General features: G+C 41.3%; 2 protein-coding genes across 3 annotated transcripts in view; one reads left to right on the top strand and one right to left on the bottom strand.

Moving 5' to 3' along the window:
- Positions 1-9,391, top strand: part of RAB3GAP2 (RAB3 GTPase activating non-catalytic protein subunit 2) — an 89,305-nt gene extending 79,914 nt beyond the window's left edge. For both annotated transcript variants that reach the window (XM_007455392.1, XM_007455391.1), the window contains exons 29-35: positions 1,659-1,694; positions 2,936-3,010; positions 3,318-3,536; positions 6,718-6,807; positions 7,008-7,229; positions 8,081-8,239; positions 8,448-9,391. In XM_007455392.1, the coding sequence (XP_007455454.1) occupies positions 1,659-1,694; positions 2,936-3,010; positions 3,318-3,536; positions 6,718-6,807; positions 7,008-7,229; positions 8,081-8,239; positions 8,448-8,603 (957 nt within the window). In that variant the 3' untranslated portion in view covers positions 8,604-9,391. The remainder of the gene's footprint in view (positions 1-1,658; positions 1,695-2,935; positions 3,011-3,317; positions 3,537-6,717; positions 6,808-7,007; positions 7,230-8,080; positions 8,240-8,447) is intronic.
- Positions 9,392-11,909: 2,518 nt separating this feature from the next.
- IARS2 (isoleucyl-tRNA synthetase 2, mitochondrial) overlaps positions 11,910-16,848 on the bottom strand; it is a 67,973-nt gene continuing 63,034 nt past the window's right edge. The window contains exons 20-23 of the mRNA XM_007455390.1: positions 16,303-16,448; positions 15,390-15,580; positions 13,472-13,616; positions 11,910-12,269 (exon numbers count right to left, since the gene is read on the bottom strand). Coding sequence (XP_007455452.1) covers positions 12,127-12,269; positions 13,472-13,616; positions 15,390-15,580; positions 16,303-16,448 — 625 coding nt within the window. The 3' untranslated portion in view covers positions 11,910-12,126. The remainder of the gene's footprint in view (positions 12,270-13,471; positions 13,617-15,389; positions 15,581-16,302; positions 16,449-16,848) is intronic.

Here is a 16,848-nt window from a genome sequence, read left to right as displayed (position 1 = left end):
TTGTGGTACACGGGCCTCTCACTGCTGTGGCCTCTCCCATTGCGGAGCACAGGCTCCGGACGCGCAGGCTCAGCGGCCATGGCTCACGGGCCCAGCCGCTCCGCGGCACGTGGGATCTTCCCGGACCGGGGCATGAACCCGTGTCCCCTGCATCGGCAGGTGGACTCTCAACCACTGTGCCACCAGGGAAGTCTTACCAGCTTCTTTCTTGAAACGCACTCCTTTTGGCCTTTATGATATTGTTCTATTTCACCTCTGACCACCGTCTTGAGAGACTAATAATACAAAGCCTTTTCTATGTTTGTGTTACCGTGTACAGATGTTCAGCATTCTATACCCACTGTCCCATCTGGCCCTCAAAACTCGGGGTTTAAGCAGTCCTGAATCAGGAAGCAGAGAGTTTAGGATCATTCATTCAACAAATATTTATTATAAGTGTCTCTTAAGTGCCAAGGACTGTGCTAGGTTCTGTGGTTGCAGAGATAAAAGTCACAGCCTCTGCCCTCAAAGAACCCACAATCAGAAAGATGGTAAACAGACAACAGGGTGCTCTTGGAACTCGGAAGAGGAAGTAAATGACAAGGGAAGGCTTCTGGGCTGAATTTTGGAAGATGAGTGTATATGAATCAGTAAAAAGTGGGTGAGGAGAAAATGTTTCCAGCAAAAAGTCCTGGAGATGGGAGACAGCGTGTTGGATTCAGAGAGCTGCAGGTAGCTTTGATTGGCTGAAGTACAGGCTATACAGAAAGGAGCAGGAAGCCAACCGTGGAGAACTTGCTGTGTGGGCTCTGGATCTGGGGTTTTCTAACGTGTGTAAACTACTTAGCATAGCGCCTGGCACAGCTGGTGAGGGCGTAGTCAATGGTAGCCGTCATTTTGTCTTGAAGACATTGGGGCAGTTTTAAGCAGAGGAATGATATGTTCAGATTTGCATCTTTAAAAAACGATTCTGGCAACAGAGTAAAGTATGTTGAAATTGGGGTTGAAGGCCATTGCAGTCATCGCAGTGAGAGGCAATGAGGCGAAGCGTCTTTTGTCCGTTTCATTTTCACTGTTTCCTGTGAATTGTCTTATCAAGTAATGTTCCTGAAGGGCAGAACCTTTATCTCCCACTTATTACCCTGTATAAAGTATACAGTTGAATCTTACTAATTTCTTACTGAATAAGGACACCAGCTGATTTTCTGAGCCAGGAATATAACTTCTGTCTGCTTTAGATTGTGCTTCCTTCTTTCTCACCATTTAAAGGTTCGTATTGTGTGTCTTCACCAACTAGCAGAATTCTTAGCTGCTCCTTATTCGTAGCCTTGAGTTTGGTTCTAGGTTTTAAGGTAGTGCAGTAATTTGATTATGCAAAGTGGGAACCAGATTTTTGGAGTTTTTCTTATTTAATAGTTCAAAAATAAGTATTTTTGAAAAGGATTACTTGTGAGCCCAGTGTATTTTTCGTAATATATTTTTAAGTTCCACCACAGAATTAGTTGTGTTGTGTTATAAATGAGTAGAACCAATGTTTAATTGATGAAATTAGTACTGCCTTTATTTATAGCTGCATTTACATTTTTTTAATTTGGTTACTTTTTACTTCCTGTACCATGGTAATGCCTTTTGGTTTAAATTATTAATTAAATATAGCATCTTATGTCCTCTTGTCTCAGGTTGGAAAAGCACCAAAGGATAGGTTATGCCGAAGGGTAAGTGAATCTCCCTTAACTAGATGTGTAGTTGTTAATTTTGCACTTTATGTAGTACCTTATTAACTGTGGGGATGAACTCTGCCTTTAACCATTTTGATGACGCATCGGGAGATAAGAAAAATGGAAAGAGAATAGTATATTAATAAGGAAACTGGTCATGAACTATGGCCAATTTTAATTTACCTTTCCAGATTATCAGATAGTATGTTGAAACTAAGTTTGCCAAGATGTCTTCAACTTTGGACTGTGGACAGGAGGATAACATGCGGCCACTGCTGCGTATTTTTGCTGTCCTTCAAATTAGAAATTTATAATGGAAGTGGATTCATATGAGTAGTGAGTTTGATATATCTTTATCTAATAGCTATTGTACAAATAGTCTTAAATAATGTTCCAGTCCATGGATACTGGGGCTTATATTTGAGATCAGTGATTCAGTGCTAGCCTTTGCTCAAAACTTTGAAATATTCTTATTACCAATATCTTAATAAATACTTGGACACAGGAATCCAGCCATTATAGGCCCTTAGGTCCTGAAAAATCTCCATTGTTGAAGAAATCGTCTGTATGCTCTTGAGAGTGGCTGTATGACTACCGTTCATATATGTGTGTACATACACACACACACACAAGTGCTGTATTCCTTAAGGACGAATTACTTAGGGATGTAAGGGATTTGTTGGCTCTTGGTTTGAAAAAAGACTGCATGTGAGCACAGTGGCCCCTTGGACAGGCCCCTTCAGGAAGGATCCATTGCCCACAGCATCAGTCCGGTGTTTAGTTCACTGGCTTGGGGCTCCTAGTTTTGTTCAGAGGGTTCAATTCAGTCCCTCAAAGATGCTCTGGAACCACACCAAGCTGTTTTCTTGGAACTTTTAAGATTCACACACGAGAGGAATCTTACCGCACACCGTGATGGTTTGGCTAGCAAATGCCTCAGCGAGCCAGATGTGAGCGGGATTGCCACCCCGCTATCTGTGGTTAACCGATGACACTGCATCTTTCCAATACAGAAAGACATTTTTTAAAAGTTGAGGGTAAAACCATCTTTTTTAAAGCCTAATTTTAAAATTAGTTGAATCTAAAGAAAGGAATTAAATTCAAGTGCCTTTTCAATTCTTACCTGTCTCTTCAGTGTAGAAAGTCAGTCGAATAAGTGCGTTGTGTTCTGTTTATTTTTCTGATTAAAAACTAGCAGTTTTGCTGCTGGAGCTAATTATGTCCCTTCTTGAACACAGGATGTGGGGATGAGCGACACAGCAGTGGCATCTTTCCTCGGGTGTTGCTGGGATCTTCTTCAGACTTTAATGGAGGTAAAAGAGCTGTATTTTCATTCTGAACTGTCTCTAAAGTGTCAAATATTTTGAAAGTCATTGGACTTAAGAACTATTAAAAGAGATTATTTCTCATCGATTCACGTCTAAGTTTTGACTTAAGCCTAAAACATAGTGATGTTTCTTATTAGAATGAGATTTTATATGGTTTTTTTTTTTATTATAACTTGAGGGGTGGGGAGAAATACGGGTTTGTACTTTGCTGCTGGTAGTAAGCTCATTAAGATGTTTGCAAACTATTATTTCTCCAATTCTGAACACAGTTCTCCCTTCTCAAAACACCCAGGCAGACGTCAGCCGGGATGAGATGCAAGTGCCCGTCTTGGACACGGAGGATGCCTGGCTGGCCGTGGAAGGACCGGTCTCCATAGTGGAGCTGGCGCTGGAGCAGAGGCACATCCACTACCCGCTGGTGGAGCACCATTCCGTCCTGTGCTCCCTCCTGTACGCTGTCATGAGGTTCTCTCTGAAGGCCGTGAAGCCACTCTCCCTCTTTGATAGTAAGGTAATCCTCGGAGGACTTGAGAGCCTCTCGGAGCTGAGGGTCTAGCAGGACTGTCTTATCGAAGCCGTTCAGCCCTTTGTGTGTGTCTTGTATAGGATTATTCATCACGGGGGTCCCTGTCCCCTATTCCTTGTCAGGCTTCCTTGTTCTGGTCTACCTTAAATATTGGTGTCCCAGGGTTCTGCCCTCTCAGCCATCTGCCCTTCTCATTCTGCACATGCTTCTTGGATACACTCCCTTTCTCCCTCCTGTGTGTCTCCAGGCCTGACCTGTCCCCAGAGTTTGGGGCATGTATTTCTACTGAACGCCTCTCTTGGCATGTGCTGTGGACTGCAGATACCTCCTTCCTAAAATCTCTCTCTACCCTCACCCGCACCTACCGTTACCTACACTTGCTGTTCCCCCTGAGTTCGCTGGCTTGGTCAGTTGATGAGTGATGTCGCTGTCTGTGCCCTGGCATAAACTAGCAACCTTGGAGACAGCTAGCTCAGTTCCCTTCTTCAAGTCCCACAGTCACTGCTAAGTTCATTCTTATCAGTTCTTCCTTAAATCCTTTCTGTCTGTCCCTCTCCATCACTGTAGCCTGAGCTCAGGCCTCATCGTCTCCCCTAGGGTGGTACTGCAGCCTCCAGTTTCCCTCCACCCAGTCCCATGCTGCCAGAGCTTTCTTCCCCAAACACAGATTCAGTTGTATTAGTTTCATGCCAGTACGTAAAACACAGCCTCAACTGGCTTCTCCACCGCGGCTTGTGTCGGTAAACGATGATCCTGCTCATGTGCAGCCACGGCACCCCCGGACACCTGCAGGCTTCCCGTCGGGCTCCTGGCGCCGGGAGCTCCCCCAGGAAGACTGCGTCCTGGAAGAAGGGGGAACAGGGCGCTGCTGAGAGCTCAGTCCCTTCTCCCAAAGGCACTGTCCATTTGGGCAGCAGCGAGTGAGAGCGGGAGACCTGGCATAGTATTAATATTTCCTGCCACGGGGAAACATGGAGCCCGAGGAAGGCTTCCCCACCCCATAATTTACCTTTTCTGCCGTCCATTCCTCTCTTAACCTTGTGCTCTAGCCACTGTTCACTACCCTCCACCCCTCAGAGAAGGCAGACATTCTTATCATCTCTTGTCGTGTTTGTATCGTTCCATTTTCACAGGCAACTATTCTGTATGGTCAGCTCCTATTTGTTATTCATTTATTACTTAAGTGTCACCTTCGCTTCAAAGTCTTTGTCTACCTTTCCTGAACTGACCACCTCTTTGCCATATCCCCATGTCTGTGTGCCATGCTGGCCACATAACAGGAGCCCAATAAATGTTTAATGCATTCATAAGTAAGGAGGTGATAAAGAGAAGGTACATGACAGAGGTCTGCAGAAGGGATGGGAGGGCGTGGTGAGTAGAGTCGGGGAAACCACTGGAAATCAGGAGTTGGTGAGGATGTGGACTGGGGAGAATAATACAGATCATGAAGGGATTTCCAGGAGTTAGTAACCTAAGGACACACTGGGTTCAGTGCTAAAGGAGGGGGGATTAAAATTAAGTCCAGTTTCAAGTTTGGGAGACTGGGCGTGGCATTTACAAGGAAGCCCATTTACAGTGGTTTGGAAGTGTTGAATCTGAGAGTATATATAAGCAGAAATAGTATGTTTTAAAAAATTTATTTCAATAAGTACTTAAAAGTTTTTTTTGTTTTGTTTTAAAGCAACCAAAATAAAGTGCCTAGCTCAGTACTCCCCTCAAAAAGGTACTTTTTGAAACCAGAACATGTCCAGAATTGGACAAGCACAGTGGTGATGTTAATCTCAACCTGGATCATGCTGGGATGGCCTGAGACAGCTGTGACTCTCATGTGCAAATACCAAAGCAGTGTGTTCTGCCATTTACCGGCTAGAGTTATTTCAGTTCTCCTAGCCTGAGCGTGATTATTCTCGTGCCTACCTCGTGGTTGTCATGAGGGTTACAAGACATAGTCAACGTGAAGTGGTTTGTGTGTGGAACGTAGTAAATGATAAACGTGCAACACACATTCCCAATCCAAAGGCTCTGGTGTAGAACAGACCCTTATATCTAAGACCTCCAGGTAGAAACTATAGAGTACCAGACTGTGGGTGAGTGTGTGGGAAAACTTTCAAACAGCGATGTCCAAATGTGGTAGGTTGCCCTTGAAGTTTGGTGTCTCTCACCACTAAAGGGTGAGTGGCTTCACCCTACTTGGCGGTCACACCAGCTGACCTGCAGTCATAGATTAGGTCTAGAAAGTACCTTAGGTGATATCTGGCATGACCTGAAAAAACAGCAGCCCAGGATGGTGGGGTCATTTGTCCAAGGTGACCTGTTTGGAAGGGGTGGGCCTGGGATTAGAGCCTGGGTCTTCCAGCTCTTTGCTCTGTATTACATTTCCTTCCTGGGGACTTCTGAAATCCTATTTCCTGATACTCCTTTTTGGCTCTTCGGAAACAGATCTGTTCTCTGAAACAGACGTTTTTAAACAGTTCAACAAGTGTTTTTAAGAGGATGCAGAGTATATACTATGTATTAGTTATCGATTATTGCACAACAAGTGATCCCCAAACTTAGTGGCTGAAAACAGCAAGTGAGTAGCATGTTTGTGAGTCTTGTTTAGGTGGCTCTGGCCCCAGGTGTCTCTTGGGTCTGCAGCTGGGGTGTCAGCCAGGGCTGCAGTCTCACGTCTGGGCTCCACCGGGGGTGGGGATTGGGGCTCCACTTCCAGGCTTACATGACTACCAGCGGGATTCAGCTCCTTGCCACACGCGTGACTCCGTAGGGCAGCTCACGGCACAGCAGCCCTCCGAGCAAGTGAGAGTGATTATGAGCTCCTAGGGCAGAAGGTACGGCGCTTTTGTTACCTGATCCTGCAAGTGACCTGCCTCATCTCTGCCTAACTCTGCTCACTAGCAGTGAGTCACCAGCACCCCCTCGGGGGAATGGGGTTACACAAGGCATGGGTACCAGGACGAGGGGACCACCGCGGCCCACCCTAAAGGCTGCCTACCGCACGCTAGATAATAGTTATAAAAATTAAGTGAATAGAATTAAGTGTTATTGTTCAAAGACAAAAAAAATCAAAGAGTTATTCTTGATTAAATGACTTTGTTTTTAAATCTTACTTTTCACCTTAAGAACAGTTCATACTCATCAGTTTTCTTGGTCTCTTCTTTCTCTTTAGGGGAAAAACGCATTTTTCAAAGACCTAACTTCAATTCAGTTATTACCTAGTGGGGAAATGGATGCAAATTTTATTTCTGTACGACAGCAGGTAATTACAGTTATTGGGATGACCACCTCTAAGGTATTCTTGAGAGTTAACTTCCCTTTAAATTTTTTTTTTTTTCTGATAACTATTTTAATGGAAAAGCCACAGTAATTGACAGGAAAGTCAACGATTACTTGGATTTGCATATTTTTTAATGAAACATACTAACAAGATGTTGCTCTGCTCCTTTGCCCATCTTCAAGTTCTTATTGAAAGTCGTCAGTGCAGCTGTCCAGGCCCGACATGCAGTCACGAAGGACAAAGGCTCCTCCGAAGAGGCACTGACCACTCTTTTTGGGAAAGACCAAGATTGGCCAGTGCTGGCCCTGGATCTGGCCCATCACCTTCAAGTTAGTGAAGATGTTGTTAGGAGGCATTATGTGGGGGAACTCTACAGCTGTGGAGCTGACCACTTAGGAGAAGAGGTAATAATCACCCGGTGAATGTCATTTGGGCTCAAGTTTTAAAATTGATAGCTGGAGTAAAGAATCAGTAAAGTTGCCAATAAAGCTTTTTGCTTTTCCTTCTTTTGTTAGAACTTCTAGGCACAAAACGTGAAGAGAATTAAAATAAAAAACTAACCAGATTCCTGTTTCTGGTCAATGTTTAGTGTAACTCCTGCCGTATGCTGGGCCTGTTTTATGCAGAGGGACAGAGCCATAAACGAAACAGACAGGGTGCCTTCCTCAGAATCCAGTCTACTCGTAGGAGCAGAGAAGCATGCTCAGTTCTGTACTGAGTGGTAAATGCTGTGAAGAAAATTAACAAGACCATGTGAATAAACAGAAGTATAATAGGGTGGTCAGAGGTGACATGAGAGCTGAGCCCCCAAGGATACGAAGCAGCCCAGCCACTCAGAAAACCGGGGGAGCATTGCTAGAGGCAGAAAGAACAGGAGGTCTGAGGTCAGGGACCAGGTCACAGGAGGTCTCATAGCCCGCGGTTATTTGAAGTGTATTCAGAAGCCATCAGAGGGTTTAAGCAGTCACGGCATGATTTAATATAATACCTTCTTTTGCCTAAAGCTTGAAAATGACTCCTGTAGTCATGCTGAACTGAAAAACTAGGAGATAAGAGAAGGCCAAAGTCAGGTGATGAGAAGAAATTTGGATTTTAAATGCTGTTTGAATTGGGCTTTGTTTTGGTTGTATAAATGGCCAGACCTCAAAAATGAGGTAGCTTCTCCTAGGCGCCGAACTAGGCATGGGTGGTGCCTTTCCCAAAGGAAGCCCAGCTGTTAGCTTTTGCATCTGTTTGTTCACGTTCATCTCCACAGGCCATCCTCCAGGTTCAGGACAAAGAGGTCCTGGCCTCCCAGCTGCTGGTGCTGATAGGGCAGCGGCTGGCGCACGCGGTGCTGCGCACGCAGACGAGGGAGGGGCTGGAGCTACTTGCCAGGCTGCCCCCAACGCTGTGCACCTGGCTGAAGGCCATGGTAAGTGCCGGCAGTGAGAGGAGTCGGCAGGTCACCGGATGTTTTTTCATGGGCATTTTCAACAGAGGAAAATTTTAAGTTAAATCTACTTAGTTCTGAAGAAAAGCATTTCTATTGGGAAATTACTCTCTGGCTAACAACGCTTAAGTTCAAGTAAGATGATTCAGTTGTATGTAACTGACGGGTTATTTTTGTGTCCCATTTGCAGAACCCCCAGGATCTTCAAAACACAGAAGTGCCAATTGCAACAACAGCTAAACTAGTAAATAAAGTAATTGAGCTTTTACCAGAAAACCACGGGCAGTATAGTTTAGCCTTACACCTCACTGAAGCTGTGGAAGCCATAGCTATTCCTCCTTTATGACACTTATCTACTGTAAACAGTCTAAAATTGTGTGACTATAATATGAATTAGTGCATGGTTATTTTACACAGTAAGATCTGGAATTTTATGGAGGGAATATGGTTTTTTCCCTTTTGTAAAATAAATAAAAATACATTATTACTTTTAAAAAGTGCAGTCTTGGCTAAATTCCCCTCCTTTGGTTAATACTGATAATAAAATACGAACAAGTATCAATTATACTATTAATTCCTCTTGCAGATGTTTTACTGTTTATTTTTAATTCAAGCACTTAGGTAGCTTTATTGTTAAACTTTGCTATTTAAAATTGGTTATAATTTACAGATTATGTTCTTATTATAACATTCTGTATTTCGTACTCAAAACGTTATTGTAATTAAATTTAAACGTGTTCATGTACAGTCCCCATCAGTTAAATGAGAGAAATACACCACTTCCTTTTTAATAAATGTTGGGGAAACGCTTTTGTTGTCATGCTTAGTCCCGTACTGGGGCACTGCCCCCTGGAGTTCTGGATGCTGACAGGTTTCTTTCCCAGAGGTTATGCTGTTGCCATCAGAGGAGGATGACCCTGCCTGTGGCAGAATAATGGGTTCAAGATCATATATTCATCAGAATGGACACTAAATAGAACCCTTAACCTGCTGTACTTGCCAAAACAGAATCTAAGATGCAAGCAACACAGCAAAATTAATTAAAATGCAAGTTAAGATCTGCTTTTTGCCAAGATTCAAAGCTGTATCCACATCAGGTAATTGTAAAAATGTATTATCTTGTAAAACTTACGTTTAAAAAAAAGGGGCACAGATGCGAAGAATCTAAGGTCCAACTTTATTTTTCCTACGAGTGTTTTGAGATGTCTGCTTCTGGGATTTGGTAATGTTACCCGTTCTTAAGAACAATACAGAAAATGCTTAGTGATGATACTACAGCTTTAGCGAACCTACCTCACAGCCGGCTTGAGAGGATAAATACCACGAATTTTGTACCCGATAGTGCCTAGAGCAGTCCAAGTGCTGAATAATCATTTGTTGATTAAAACCAAATTAACCAAAAAACTGTAAACCAAAACTCTGTAAAGAGCTGTACAAATAACACCAAGTATTTATTATGGTAAATCTTTGGAATGTAGCCATACAGTGCGAGTACTGACATGTCCTGGATCACAGTTGTTATTCGTAGCAACTCGTTGTGATACAGAAGTTTGTTCTTCACTTCCTTAGGAAGAAGCCAACTCTCGCAATTGTACAAATTTGAGGCATTATATCAGGAACATAAAGGAAAAGTCTGATGTTTGAGGATATCCCAGTGTAAATTCTTTTCAACTTAAGAGATCACATCCAAATAAGAACTGTCTAAAACTTACTTAATAATTACTGTTTCATTTGTCGATCAAATCTTGAAAGGTTAATTTTTCAGATGTCTTGAGGACGTGGGGTGAGGGAGGGCCGTGTATGTCTGATTGAGGCACACGCTGCAATAGAAACACTGAAAACAACCTCGGGCTGGTCTAGCCTCTCAGCCTCTGCTGGGATCTCTGCTGCCCCATCCAGACACATTTATATGACTTCTCGTAAACGTGTCTAGCTCTATATAGTCACTTGCGTGTATTCTGAAAGACTAGTTCTTTCTGTGACTTTTCTAAATACTCTGAAAGTAGTTATGAACCTTGGAGGCTGGTCAAAGAAACTTGGAATTACAGGCAGTTTTAAAGATTAATAAATCATAGTCACTTTGATTCCATTATCACTTTTGGGGGAGAGGGTATCTAATAAGCATTTTAGATAATAAAACTGGCTGAACTTAATTCTAGTAGGACATGTAATCAAATCTGGGGATTGTTGAGAATATTAATCAGCTGAAATATGGCTCCTAGAACCATAACAAAGCATTGAGTCTCTAGTTAGATTTGTAATCCTAAACTTTGCCATTCAAAGAATTTTAAAATTGAATTCTCAGTTGTATGGTTAAAAAAAGCAGTTAAAGATTTCACTACTTCATTAAGGGCTTTTAAAATAAATCTGATTGATAGAGGAAAGGAAAATAAATACCTGTGTATGCATTGTGTAACCATGAAGAGCCACAAATAACTACACAGAATGGACAGTTTCTGAAACAGGTATGTTGCACATACTGCGGTTATTGGTGGGAAACCGATAACCAGCGAGGAGTGTTTTCTTAGATCTACTCCCACCGCCACCCCCCAATACACCTTTCCTCATGAACATTAAATAGGCATTCTGTACCTTGTTGAATTCTGTTTGTTGTATAATGCAAAGGAAAACAAAAGCGTTCAAATAATCATAAATTCTACATTACAGGTTGTATTTAGATGTAGAACTAGAAGAGACAGACAGGATAAATGCAAATGAAGAGGAATATAGCACCACACCAAGCTTCTAAATGGTTCATGCTTTTGCAAAAAGAAAAATGAGGTATGGAGAAAAGTGTTTCACCTTTGTTATAAAAATTAAACTAAGGTCGAAGTAAACACTGGTCAATTTAAATTGCTTTCTTTAAAAAAGAAATTGATTACAGTTTAAAATCACAGAAAACTCAGATTTAATAACACTAAGCATACATGGAATGATAAGTTCACTTAGCAGTTGCTGTGGTTCATTTCACTTATAAGGGACAAATATTTTTAAAGTACTCAATAGCAACAGTGAAAGCCCTCTCTCACCCTGACAGGAATGGATTTGCTGTATTTCTGCTAAACAGAATTAACCATCCTTGGAAAGATTTTAATCCAGTACTGAATTGTTTATAAAATGCCCTATTATCTACTGTAATGTACTGTAAGTAGTCAAATTCTGTATATACTGCTATTTTCTGTGTCTGTTCATTGTAGTGAACTTTTATGTGTATTAGTGAAATAAATTTTCAGCTTTCATGTTGTTTCCTTAACATTTATAAATATAAGTATTAAGATACTTTCCGCTCTTACAGGAGAATAACAAACTTGGTGATGTCTTCGCTTCCGAGGCAACTCAAAAACTAGCTGTTCTGAAAAGGTCGGTGCGTGCTGTTAAGGCGGAGCGAAATTACTCTTGTCATCTCTTAAGCGAGACACCCCTCTGCCATTCCCCTTCAAAACCACAGGTTTTTTACTGGAAATTCACAACTTTTGCACCACCATCAGTCAGTAATTTCCCAGGTGCCTTTATTTTTAGACATTATAGAACTTAAATACTGAGTCAAGAAGACTGATAAAATATAAAACATTTTCTGCTGAGCCACATTTGTAGGCAAGCACTTTCAGTGTCTGTGCTCTGAGGAAGTCCATTATGGATCCATCTGCATAGGTATATTTTTCCATGTGTATATATACACATTATTTTTTATTTAGTTACAGAAAAAACTTGTAGCTCTAACTCTGACTCTCATCCTCTACCATTTACTCTTCCACTCATTACCTAAATCTTTGGATTTCTTTCCAGTGCTGTGAACAATCCACCTAAACCCCCAGGCAGTCCCCTCAGGAAGTTCTTGCTCAGAAAGCCCTCAACACACAGCGAGGTTATTACTTCCCTCTCACAACTTCTGCGCATCGCGGACAGAGTGAGTCTGATGACTCAGCAGTGTACTTCCAACAGCGAGGGCATTTTTCCTTGGTAGTTGGCATGACAATTACTTTATATGAAGACTCTTCACGAATATCACCACCTATGAAAGAAAAACACGTGAAGAGTATTTCTGATAGGCCACTGAACTTGTACAACTCTTTATTTTTTTAATTGGTTGGCAGGTGCTCCTTCTTCAAAGCTTCCTCCTTCCTGCCTTGGAAAATACCGCTTCATTTGCACATTTGTACATAAACAGCCAAGACAGTGGACTCAGTCATACAACCTGACTGACTGGGGAGAGACGAGGAATCTGAGACCCTGAGAGACTGATTTTTCCACAGGTCACTGAGTTCTGTATCTACTCAGGCAGGGCAGGCCTTCTAGCTCTTCATCTGGGTACAGTTCTGATAAATTACACTGCCTCTCCAGCTACATACTGGTTTAAGAATTTTAAAAAGAGCCAAATTAGACTGACAGTGGCAGTGTCCCCACATTAAACTTATTGGTTTGGACAAAAGGAAACAAAAACTTCTCCACAATGAATAGACCTCAGACTGGTAATGTACAGTAAAGAAAGTAAATTATTTTCTAGTCATTGCAGAGAGAATGTAGATTAACGTTTTGAAAAGCAAATTAAGCCAGAATCTACTACATGGTCAGTGCTGCCAGGCCTCAGATTTCAACCGATGCCTCCCACCTCCTGCTGGTACCTAAAGGCTATTATGAAAAGCACAGACAGCATCACTTTTCCCAAAATACCTGCATGTTTTTCTCTCTTAACGTTACTAGGCCTCCTTTCCATCAACGAGAATGAATTAAGCTGACAAAATCCCCTATCAAACAAATAACTACAAAATGCTTATATCAATGTGGGAATGAGTTCAATAAAACTTCTTGATTCTTCATTAACACTGGCTACGTAACACTTTAATTTGGGGTGAGCATAATAAGAAATTTTAGACTCAACGGTGGGGAAGGGTAGCAGGGCTGGGCAGGACTAAGTGTCAAAGGACAGGGGGCACAAAAGCCAACCGAAGTAAGGTAGACTGACTTCACATGCAGTGACAATGACTTATTCCCTCTCCTCCCCCTAGCCCACCCCTGTGTTCCCAAGATCGGCCGGTACGGCACTTTGAGAGCTAGTTTTGAAACCTGGCCATTGTTGACACTGCTTCCATAGAAAACCATATTCCAAGTGTATACGTGCCTTTAGAATACAAGTAGTCCACTGCAAAGCTGGAGATGACCTATAATTATCATTCAGTTCCCCAGATACCGGTGTTACTCTCACCTCCTTCTTACCTTCCAGGTTGATTAGAAATGTCCCTTTAAGCTCAGTGACATCTGCAGTTACTGCTCGTGGTTCCTGAGAGAGCAAAGTTGTCTGGGACGCCATCATTAATTCATTCAGCTGAGAGGTGCTGGAAGTCTCCTCAGCCTGTAGCATCTGGGCACGAGTATTTGCAAGTTACTATCTATCTAAATTAAGCTGTTACCATAAACAGGTTATAAAAAGAGATGCTGCAAGTTCTTGTGTTTGGTGAGGAACCCTTTGGGACCATTACCTCCTGAGCTAATAATATTAAATAAATCAATTCTTACTAGTATAAAAGGTAATAACTAAAAACTTCTAATTAATAGTATTGATTGAGAATACACTGTAAGCCAGGCACTTCACTTTGCTAGATGGCTAAATGTCCATCCAGTATTTGTAATGATCACAAAACAGCTACAGTGATTTTTATCCCCATTTTACAAGTAAGGAAGCTTGCTCAGTGAGGTTAACTTGCCAGGCGTTCCTGACCAATAAATAGTGCAGCTGCAGTTCCAGCCCAGGTCTGTCCACCTCAGAGCCCATACTTCTTCCCTGTATCATGCTTCCTACAGTAGGAGAGGGATTAAGATACTATCAAAACAAGGATCTGCTTTTAGCAGTGTAGACCAATGGTGACAATCTGAGTAATGCACAGAGCTCTTCTGAAGCACACAATCTGGATATCTGATAAGCACTCTTACATTCTTTGTTGTAATTTCCATCTTCAGAAAGAGTGTGTGAGCTAAGTAATACAAAATTCCTTAAGGAAAAAAAAAGTCAGCTCATGACAAAACAGGAGATTCAGAGATTAATTTGGTTTTAACAAATTCATACAGTTAGTAACTGACAGATCCAGGACTCCATTAGACAGCTAGTTAGTGTAATTCCTAAGGAAAATACATTCACATTTTTGAAAATCCCAAAGTATTTTTTTTCCAATATAAATGATCCAAACAAGCTGTACTGTTTTCAGCTTATTACTCAGACCTAATGAAGTCAAAGGAAACATGACATGTAGGGGAAAAGCCCAGTACTAGGCTGTGTGGCCCCAGCCAGGTCACAGCTTCAATGGGGCTCAGTTTCCTGGCTCATAAAATGGAGTCATCAGCTTCCCAACTTGTAAATTTTAAAATGTGAACATCTAACCAAAATTCTGTCACCTGATCAACAATCTTATACCTACTAGCTATTTCAAGCCTCAAACCTTAATCAATTTAATTACATTATTAAAAGTTTAAATTGAAGTTCCAACCAAATGAGACGGTCATTTTTTAGTAAACTATAATACCAGTAAAACTTTAAAAAAAAAACATATTCACTACCAATTTTCTTCTCAAATGTTAAAACTAGAGAAAAATCTTGAGTCTATGTTAAGCTGTAAGTGAGTCTGCCCAATCAACCCTTAAGAATCCCAATAAGAAACTTCTGATGGCCCTTTTGAAAATTAAAAAATAGGATGAATGCTTTGAGATCACATGATAATTTGCTGGAGCAAATGAATTTTCTTCAGATCTCATGAGAAAAAGATAAAAAATATTTTTGGGATTTGTTTTGAATCTGGTCCAGATGGACAAAATTCTCAAAGCTCCCGACCTTTGTGCATTCTGATACGACTGCCATATTGTCTAATTAGCCCTGAGGGCTTACATTTCAAACAGAACTTTATTACACCTTTCCATCCCAACCTATAAAAAGTAAGTAGCAACAGTACATGTTTCATAAGAGAAGAAAAAGGAAGCACAGAGAAGTCGGAAACAAAGAATCAGTGATTAGGACTAGAAGACAGAAATCCTAATTTATAAATTTTTTAAAATACGTAATTTACACTGAGATTTTTTTAAACTAAATTTCACATGAAGCTGTATGATATGAGCACCATTTCAAAAGGAACAAATTGCTGCTTACTTCTATTATCTCAAAAAGCAGTCCAGGCTCGATCACAATGATAACCTCATACTCAGCTGCATTTCTGCCAGGGATGCTTCCAAGAAATGAATCTCTCATCGCACATGCACTCTCTATTGCTTCTTCCAGTCCAGGCTTCTTCCAGATAGAACTGGTTCTAATCCATCCAGTACGAAAAACACTCTTGGGTTCTTAAAAAAAAAAAAAGTTAACCAATTTACATATATTTTAAACTGTATATAAAGCTCAAACCATTAAATATTTACTATGCATGGAAAATAAGAATTGTTATTTATGACAATTAGCACGGAGCCATCCTAAATGCTTACGAAACATATCAACATTTGGAAATGTAAACAAAGGATAAAGATACACAGTGAGATCTCAAAGGATGCCTAGAAGAAAATAAAATAGAAAGAAATATCCCAATATTACAGTAGTTGTCTCTGGGTTATAAGTAAGATCATGAGTGACTTTTGTCCTCTTTCTAAAATTCTACAGTTTCTAATTTTCTGTAAGCTTATTAATACAATCAGAAAGAAAAAACTATTATAAAAAATATTCACTAACAGGCACTATACTTTTAGTAAAAGCCTAAAATATATTTCTGACATTTATAAAGGTATTTAGGAAAAAGTGATTTCTCAATATAGTCAAGCTGCTAATACATTTCAGAAAGCACTTTAAGGTGGCATGAAGACCACGCTGAAATTCATCCTACTCCACACACAGGTGCAGAAACTACTAAATGATCGAGATGCAAAAAGCCACAAAACAGTCACTGTAGATGAATAAGTGCCTCTTTTGTGAAGTAGATAAAATGAGAAGCTGCAAAAAGAAAAAAAAAAAAATGAGAAGCCGCACCCTCAGCCAGGGTCTTTCTCATTCAGAGAACAAATCAAGTATTTCTTACCTTTAATGTAAGGTACGTACTGGAATACCTCTTCAGCCAAGTGAGGAAGAATGGGAGCAAAAGAACGAACCATTACATCCAAAATTTCGGCTAATGCAGTCTGACAAGAGCGTCGTTTGGGATCATCTGCATTTTCACAATAAAGCCTGTTGAAGAACAACTTATTGAGCAGTTGGCAACACTTTGTACACGATGACTGCCAAGATGGGATCTGCCTCAGGCTGAGTTCATTCTGACAGTGCCTAAGCCTATGGCTCCAACGTCTTCTAATTAAAGGATAAAATATTCCATCATACGACTTTTTTAAAAAAATTTTTGTATGTGTTGGGTCTTTGTTTCTGTGCAAGGGCTTTCTCCAGTTGTGGCGAGCGGGGGCCACTCTTCATCGCGGTGCACGGGCCTCTCCCGTTGCACAGCACAGGCTCCGGACGCGCAGCTCCGTAGTTGTGGCTCACGGGCCCAGCCGCTCCATGGCATGTGGGACCTTCCCGGACCGGGGCACGAACCTGTGTCCCCTGCATCGGCAGGCGGACTCTCAACCACTGT

This window comes from Lipotes vexillifer, unplaced genomic scaffold (genome assembly GCF_000442215.2).
Source record: "Lipotes vexillifer unplaced genomic scaffold, Lipotes_vexillifer_v1.1 scaffold403, whole genome shotgun sequence".
Classification (NCBI taxonomy): Eukaryota; Metazoa; Chordata; class Mammalia; order Artiodactyla; family Lipotidae; genus Lipotes; species Lipotes vexillifer.
Note: the sequence above shows the minus strand (reverse complement) of the source record. Positions and strands in the feature narration are given on the sequence as shown.